At 44.7% G+C, this 9,347-nt stretch overlaps 1 protein-coding gene across 1 annotated transcript in view; it reads left to right on the forward strand.

Annotated features, from left to right (window-relative positions):
- LOC119973643 (voltage-dependent L-type calcium channel subunit alpha-1D-like) overlaps positions 1-9,347 on the forward strand; it is an 863,992-nt gene that overhangs the window by 850,138 nt on the left and 4,507 nt on the right. Inside the window, exons 50-51 of the mRNA XM_038812023.1 lie at positions 368-489; positions 3,833-4,153. Of these exons, the coding sequence (XP_038667951.1) occupies positions 368-489; positions 3,833-4,153 (443 nt within the window). The remainder of the gene's footprint in view (positions 1-367; positions 490-3,832; positions 4,154-9,347) is intronic.

Genomic DNA, 9,347 nt, shown 5'->3' on the forward strand with positions numbered 1-9,347 from the left:
CAGCCCCGCAAACCTCCGAGATATCTGTACTAATCTAACTCTGGACTCTTGAGCATCTCCGATTTTAACTGGTCTAACATTGGTGGCTGTGCCTTCAACTGCCGAATTCTTAGCTCTGGAATTCCCTCCCTACTCCTCTCTACCTCTTTACCAATGTTGCTTTCTTCCTTTGAGGCGTTTCTTAACATCTACCTCTTTGATCAAGTTTTTAGTCATCTGATCTAATATCTCCTTATTTGATTTTTTTAAAAAAATATCGTGCCCATGAAACATCTTGGGACAGGTTCTTCCGTTAAAGGTGCCATGCAAATATAAAGTTTATATTGTTATTTCACTTATTCAAGTTTTAACAAATTTGTTTTGACAGCAAATCGGAGGCCATCCTTCAATTTTGAATGTCTACGCAGACAAAATAGTCAAGATGATATCTCCCTATCTCCAATATTCCAACAGCGTACTGCTCTGCCACTACATTTAATGCAACACCAGGTGAATATCCCTCTTCCAGTTCATCTGCAAATGATCATATAGTAGTTCACCCAAGGGAACTTTTCAAATGACTAAGCACAATTAAAACAATTGTAAAATGGCCGCAAAAATAGAATTTCTTCCAGAACTGTAACTATGAAGTTCTCTCAATAAGTTATGGTGCTAAGTAGCTGAATGATGCAGACTAACAATGCACTGAGTTCAATCACTTGTTCATAGTGATGCACCTGGTCACCGTTAAATTGTGTGTCTGTGTGTGTGTTTTTATTCTTTCATTGGATGTGGGTGTCACTACCAAGTCCAGAATTTGTTACCCATACCCAATAGCCTTTGAACTGAGTGGCTTCCTCGGCCATTTCAGAGGGCAGTGAGTCAACCACATTACCGTGGGTCTAGAATCACATGTAGGCCAGACCAGGTAAGGATGGCAGATTTACTTCTCTAAAGGACTGTATGAACCAGATGGGTTTTTACATCAATCAATGATCGTTGTCAGGGTCACCATTATTGAGACTAGCTTTATATTATTTTATTAATTGAATTTAAAATTGGATCAGCTGTCATGGTGAAATTTTAACCCATTTCCCCACATCATTAGCCTGGGCCTCTGGATTACTAGTTCATTGTCACTATCTCACTATTAGAGCAGAAGCAGGCTTGTGATGTAGCCTGTGGTTGAATAGCCTTGCTTACACCCACTGTCTCTTAAATTAAGACTGGCATTTTGATGAGATATCAGAGGTAATAATGCCAACAAAGAATCAATGTCTTCAGGAGGTAAGAAAACAGATGAGAAAACACAACATGTGGTTTATGACAACTAATACATCTTAATTCAATTACGATCCACAAAGTATCCACTAGATAGGAACTTAATTTATTATTATGAAGGCTTTGTGCAGCATTTCTTAAAGAACTTCAGTGCATATATTCTACTGTAATATTCCTTCATTTTACAAGGGCAATTGTGCATTAAATATAACATGATTATCACAAATTTAATCATAATTCTGCTTACAATTACAGAAATAGAGAATACATTTGCTTAGAACTCACCTTCACCCAGTAATTAACAATGAACTTGATCAGTGGAGGATTTTATAAACCGGATAACCAAAGCAGAATGATCAGTTTTAAATAGCCTAACACTAACTGCTGTCTTTCTCTCGATATAAGGCTTTGTGAGTAATTTTACTCATAGCTTCTTTACCAATAGAGAACTCAAATAAAATGGATTTTTTATAAAATTCATTTTCTACAGTTCACTACACCTTCAACATGAAACCATGTTTGTACTCATAGACAGTTCCACTATGGCTGCGATCCTCTCAGAAAATGACTAAGTGTCATTTTGGGTGGGTTTGGCGGAGTGTTCCCACCGACTTTATTGGTGAGATCCAGACATGGATTCACCCATAACTTAATCATTCTTTTGGGCTTGAGGAGTTTCTCAGTGGTCAAGCCCACACTTCATTTTTTTTTCAGCAGTGGGGAACTAAACTCACTGGCCAGACTGTCTGCTCAGCAAGACGTGCTTGTGAGGTGAATTGGGCATTCTGAATTCTCCCTGTGTGCCCAAACTGGACTGTGGCGAATAGGGGATTTTTGCAGTAGCCTCATAGCAGTGTTAATGTAAGCCTACTTGTGACACCAATAAAGATTTAAAAGAAATAAATTTAGAGTACCCAATTAATTTCTTCTAATTAAGGGGCAATTTAGTGTGGCCAATCCACCTAACCTGCACATCTTTGTGTTGTGGGCACGAAACCCACGCAAACATGGGGAGAATGTGCAAACTCCACATGGACAGTGACCCAGGGGTGGGATCAAACCTGGGACCTCGGCGCCATGGGGTAGCAGTGCTAACAATAATAAAGATTATGATTTCAAAAGGATGCTCCAATCTCTAAGTGAGGTTGCGGGTCTCCTACACCCATGGACATGCAACTCACCACCCCCCACAGACATGGGTATCACCCCCACCCCAAGTGAGCACACCCCGATATGGGGCCTCAACCATAAGGGCCACCTGCTTTCAGGGCCCTCCTTTCACCCTCCCCAATCTTCATGATGTCCTTCATACCTTCCCCATCACCCACACCCTTCATAACCCCCCTCTTTCAAAGGCATGGGTCCCCTCAGGTCCTGACCCTTAGCAGTGGTACCTTGGCACTGCCAGCCTGGGCTGTGCCCCTGAGACCTTGGCAGTGCCAGGATGGCACTGCCTAGGTGCCAGGAAGTGGCAAGGTACTGCCCTGCCCCGTCCCCGACTACCCGGAGGGCTCCAATATCCTCCGAGATCCTTGGAGTGGCCATCACACCAGGTCTCTGCATGTGCAGATGGAGACCGGTACTAATATGCATGGTGAGGCCTTGCCGGTGCTTCCCAGAAGCCAGGAGACTGCAGCCTCAAACAGGCTATGCTTATTTAAATGAGCTATTAAATATGATTATCTGGGTATCGCCCAGTTTGATCCAGATCGTGCCGGGCTCCTTGGGTCAGGTGACTCACGTGCGGTATTGTGCTTGGCACAAAGCCCATTTTGGGTATCTCCCAGCGCAACGGGATCGGCGTCAGGCGCAGTGTGGTGGAATAGAACATAGAATCGCAACCGATATCGTTAAAGAAAATCTATTCGTATGCATTAAATGCTATGTGGGAGTTAAATGGAGAGAATGATAACTATAACGGGGGTGAAATCTGCCTGCACTATAAAGGAAATCCAGCCACAAAACTGATTCACTAGTAGTGCCTGCTTGCATCCACTACCGAATAGAAAATTGTTGGTTTGGTTCGACCAGCACTACTTATTGAGATTGCAGAGGTATATAAAAGACAAACATGATTGGATCAAATCTTGCTGTTCTAGCCACATCTTCCCAAAACAAGTCTGTACAAGAGAAAGAAAATCATTTGATATTACATTCCTGTGATGGTGTGCACAGCACATGATTAGCACATTAAATAGTTAGAATTAGCCCATTATGCTACACCCAAGACGGCTGTCACCCCCCCTGGGGCTCTGTGGGGGAAAGTGAGTGGTATGTTCAGTGGTAATGGAAGAATCTTGGACTTGTGTGGACACGGTTACTATTTTCATACTGATTTAGTCATTAGGAGCAGCATTGGAATGGAACACAGCTTGCATGAATATAAGTTCAGAACTAACTGTTTCACTAATTTACAGTGGCAGTTCACTATAATCAATGTATCACAAATGGATTGGGAGACAACCTACTGAACTTAAATTCTAGTTTATTTTTGTGACCAATTATTGAAAAAGATAGAATATGTAATTATATTCATTTTTTACCATTAATTTTCCTTGACATGAATAAACAGGTTATGGCTGTGGCAGGAATGGACTCTTACAAAAATAGAAGGCTCTCACCAGCACGGTCAACACGCTCGTGGGCAACACCTCCAGCTACACCACCCAGCAAAGAACACTCCCCATACTACACTCCTCTAATCCGAGTGGATCGTGTTGAATCCAGAGAAAATATGAACGGTAGCCTTCCCTCAATGAGCAGGAGCTCTTGGTATACCGATGATGTTGACATTCCGTACAAAGTCTATACTCCAACAAATCTAGCAGTTCCGAATAACTTTCTACAGCGGTACTATGAAAAACGAGGGAGCGCCGACAGTCTGGTAGAAGCTGTAAGTATTGGGCCTTTTGGTGGTATGCAATGAAGAGTTTCATGAATGATTAAAAAAAAATCTATATATGAAGTAGTACAAGATACTATTTGTGACATTTTTTTCACCATTCCTTTCTAACCCACGTCTCAGACATCAGCGTTCAAGTGAGAAAATGGAGTCCTGGCACTGAGCACTTCTCTATGACTTCCACCAATAGGAAGTGGTTAATCTGCATTAGAGTCAGTTTAAATTGGATGGTTTTTAGCTTCCAACAAAACCTTTTGCAGATTATTGTTTCATTCAATGAGCTAGATTGAAATCTGCTGACATTCATGGAGATGGTTAGCAGTTTCAAATTCCTAGGGGTGCACATCCAAAAATTTGTCCTGGTCCACCCACGTCGACACTACCACCAAGAAAGCACAACAGCACCTATACTTCCTCAGGAAACTAAGGACATTCGGCATGTCCACGTTAACCCTTACCAACTTTTACAGATGCACCATAGAAAGCATCCTATCGGGTTGCATCACAGCCTGGTATGGCAACTGCTTGGCCCAGGACCACAAGAAACTTCAGAGTCGTGAACACCGCCCAGTCCATCACACAAACCTGCCTCCCATCCATACCTCCCGCTGCCTGGGGAAACCGGGCAGCATAATCAAAGATCCCTCCCACCCGGATTACTCACTCTTCCAACTTCTTCCATCGGGCAGGAGATTCAGAAGTCTGAGAACACGCACGAACAGATTCAAAAACAGCTTCTTCTCCACTGTCACCAGACTCCTAAATGACCCTCTTATGGACTGACCTCATTATCACTACACCCTGTATGCTTCATCCGATGCCAGTGCTATGTAGTTACACTGTATATCTTGTGTTGCCCTATTATGTATTTTCTTTTATTTCCTTTTCTTCCCAAGTACTTAATGATCTGTTGAGCTGCTCGCAGAAAAATACTTTTCACTGTACCTCGATACACGTGACAATAAACAAATCCAATCCAATCCATTCACCCAGCTGAGACAAAGATGCAAAATAGCTCTGGAGTTTCAGTCTGTGAACGTCTTGGTAGAGATTAAATATATAGTTATTCAAATTAATGAACCACCTTGCAGCGGGAACACTAGATTTAATCAGGTGTCATGCGGGTGGTTACAGCCTGAAATGGAGAAACTGCTGCTGACTGACAGCATATTCTGGTGTTCTATGGCTCCCCTGATCATGAAGGCACGCATAGAACATGAGTGTTGGTGGTAATAAGTATTTATTCTTGACACATATAAAGGTACCCATGCAATTTCATGAACAAACAATTATGTCTACGTTGCTGTGGAGCCAAGGTGAGAAGCAACTGCCCCATTGTCCGTCCTGCTACCAAGTCCCTCTGTCTCATCCGTCCCCCTGTACATATATATATTATATATATATGTCTCTATGGGTCACTGGTTCCACCTACTGGGAGGAGGTCATGACTGTCACTACATGTATTGATCAATAGCTATATACACTAGTAGTTATACACAGATATTCATAGAATTTACAGTGCAGGAGGCCATTCGGCCCATCGAGTCTGCACCGGCCCTTGGAAAGAGCATCCCACTTAAGCCCATGACTCCACCCTATCCCCGTAATCCCATAATACCCAACCTTTTTGGACACTAAGGGCAATTTAACACGGCCAATCCACCTAACCTCCACATCTTTGGACTGTGCGAGGATCCCCGAGGAAACCCACTCACGGGGAGAATGTGCAGACTCGGCACAAACAGATATATATAATATATATATATTGGTGTAACTATATACAGTTATACACAGGTATGCCTATGTGCATATCATTATAATTCTCAATTCCAGTTTTGACAGTATTACATAACACCTTTACACCAAATATTTCAACCTCCCTTGGGCAGCAAGATAATTTTAATGGTGGCCAGTGTTTAATAAGGTGGAGCCAGATAACCTGCTGCTTATCCTTGGTGCACTTCTAGAATATGCATTGTGTGGGAGGAACAGCAGTAACTGACTAACATCACATTAATACGAAAGACCAGATTCTCATACTGCAGACATGCAGTTCTTGAGCAGCAGCAATCCTGGAGCATTGTATTGGGATCACACTACTGTATCGGGTAAAATTCAACATTAGCTGGGACACAAAACAGGCAGTAGCAGATTAAACCCTATTAATTACAGCACATAAGGAAGCCATTGGCACACTGAGTCCATGTTGGCTCTCTATAATAGAGCAATCCAGTCAGTCCCAATGCACCCTAAGTATCTACTTTTCCATTGAAGTAAATGGCTGCTGTGAGACAAGCTCATAACACCCATCCTCAACCTGCCTGTAGACTGAAAGGCATAGGACCACCATTGTATGAGCATTGGCATTATATGGGATTATTGGAGCACAACTAGCTGGACATGTCCAAAGCCTCTCTACAATATGGCCCACAGTCTCCCACATTACTTTGGTGTACTGAGTTCTTCAAAAGATTGTCTTACAGGGAAGATTGAAATTGGATGAGGAACACCAGCAATCCTCATCGGATGAGGAAGATCAAGATGAAGGTGAAGAAGGCAGGCCATCTTAAAGCAAGGCATGTGAGGGAGAAGTTAAATGTATGGCAATTCTAGTGACAAAGATTAGAATCCCTACAGTGCAGAAGGAGGCCATTTGGCCCATTGAGTCTGCACTGACTCTCCGAAAGAGCACCTTACCTAGGATCACTTCCCTGGCCCATCCTGTTCATCCTCCTGCCCTAAAATGTTACACAAAGCCCTTTTGTATTTATGGTTGTCGTTACATTCTTCACTGCTGCCTTCATCCTGCGTCGAAGAACTGATTCATTAAGCCAGCTTCTACATAAGTGACAATGTGAATATAATCTTGAAAGGAACTGTAAAAGCACCATGCTGGTCACTGACTTCAGGAAGCAAAATACTGTACACACCCCTGACTGCATCAACGGGCTCGAGGTGGAAATGGTTGACAGCTTCCAATTCCTAGGCAAGCACATCAACAAAAATCTGTCCTGGTCCACCCACATCGACGCTACAACCAAAAAAGCACAACAATGCCTATACTTCCTCAAGAAACTAAGGAAATTCAGCATGCCCACATCGACTCTGACCAACTTTTACAGGTGCATCACAGGCTGGTATGGCAACTGCTCAGCCCAAGACCGCAAGAAACATGAGAGTTGTGAGCACCACCCAATCCATCACGCAAACCTGCCTCCCATCCATGGACTCTATCTACACTTCCCGCTGCCTTGGGAAAGCAGGCAGCATAATCAATGACCTCTCCCACCCAGCTCACTCACTCTGCCAACTTCTCCCATGGGGCAGGAGGTACAAAAGTCTGAGAACTCACACGAATAGATTCAAAAACAGCTTCTTCTCTGCTGTTACCAGACTGCGAAACAACCCTCTTCATAATAATAATCTTTATTGTCCCAAGTATGCTTACATTAATACTGCAATGAAGTTACTGTGAAAAGCCCCCAGTCACCACATTCCGGCGCCTGTTCAGGTACACAGAGGGAGAATTCAGAATGTCCAATACACCTAACAGAATGGGTGCGATTCTCCGCCCCCCCACGCCAGGTGGGAGAATAGCGGGAGGGCCTCCCGCCATTTTTCACGCCCTCCCGCTATTCTCCCCCCCCCCCCAACGCCTGACCCACGCCACGAATCGCCGCTCGCCGTTTTTTACGGCGAGCGGCGATTCTCCGAGGCCGATGGGCCGAGCGGTCGGGCCTTCACGCCCGTTTCAACACGGCAGCAAACACACCTGCTTGTGCCGTCGTGAAACGGGCGGCAGATGCCCATCTGGGGGCCCGATTGGCACGGCAGTACCACGGCCGTGCCAAGGGGGGCATAGGCCTGCGATCGGTGCCCACCGATCGCGGGTTTTTCCCTCCGCCGCCCCGCAAGATCAAGCCGCCACGTCTTGCGGGGGCGGCTGAGGGAAAAGACGCCAACTGCGCATGCGTGGGTTGGCATTGTCCAACCTGCGCATGCGCGGCTGACGTCATCGGCCGCGTCAGCTGGCGTGACGCTTGGCGTGCGGCCTTGACGACCGCCGTGACGCATGGGGCCGCGCTCCTAGCCCCGCCCGGGGCTAGGCCTGTCCCACGGCAGCCTTTACGATTCTCCGCATTTGTGGAGAATCTCGCCCAATGTCTTTCGGGACTTGTGGAGAGAAAACCGGAGCACCCGGAGGAAACTCATGCTGACACAGGGAGAACATGCAGACTCCGCAGACAGTGACCTAAGCAGGGAATCAAACCTGGGACCCTGGCGCTGTGAAGCAACAGTGCTATCCACTGTGCTTATACTAATACTACACTCCTTTTTTATTTTTATTTTAAAAAAAATTTAGAGTACCCAATTCATTTTTTCCAATTAAGGGGGAATTTAGTGTGGCCAATCCACCCACCCTGCACATCTTTGTGTTGTGGGGGCGAAACCCACGCAAACATGGGGAGAATATGCAAATTCCACACAGACAGTGACCCACAGCCAGGATTGAACTGGGACCTCAGCGCCAGGAGGCAGCAGTGCTAACCAATGCGCCACCATGCTGCCGTACTAATACTACACTCCTGTAAGCTTCACCCGATGTCTGTGCCTATGTATTTAGACTGTATACCTTGTGTTGCCCTATTACGCTGTTTTTTTTCATGAATTAAATTATCTGTTTGAGCTGGACATAGAAAAGTACTTTTCACTGTACCTCGGTACACGTGACAATAAACAAATCCAAATCCATGCAGGCTAAAATTAATCAATGTGATTAAGATGATGAATTTAATTCCCAACACACTATTCCGTTGAATTTATTTTACACCCAAGTGTGAATCCCTGGTGCCTTTTTATTACAAGGTTTATTTACTCTTGCCGTGCTGGTGGCCTCAGCAAAGCTGGTGGAAGCTGCTGTTGCACATATTGGGATTCTCAATATGCTCATAGCTGATTGTGTAACTGCACTTCAGCTGCTGCCAGACCTGTCTGTTCTAGCTGCCTCACTTGGTTAGAGCTTGGCGGCTAGGAGCAGACATGCAGGGATAATGAGAGAGGTTAACACATAATCATCCTGTAGCGACACTGCCTATCCTGTGAGATTTTCACCAGCATTATATTGATCTATGGGAAAGCAGACAGTGGAAGATGGGTAACTCCTGAAAAACCCCGTCTATTTGAT

Source organism: Scyliorhinus canicula, chromosome 11 (assembly GCF_902713615.1).
Source record: "Scyliorhinus canicula chromosome 11, sScyCan1.1, whole genome shotgun sequence".
In the NCBI taxonomy this organism is placed as follows: domain Eukaryota; kingdom Metazoa; phylum Chordata; class Chondrichthyes; order Carcharhiniformes; family Scyliorhinidae; genus Scyliorhinus; species Scyliorhinus canicula.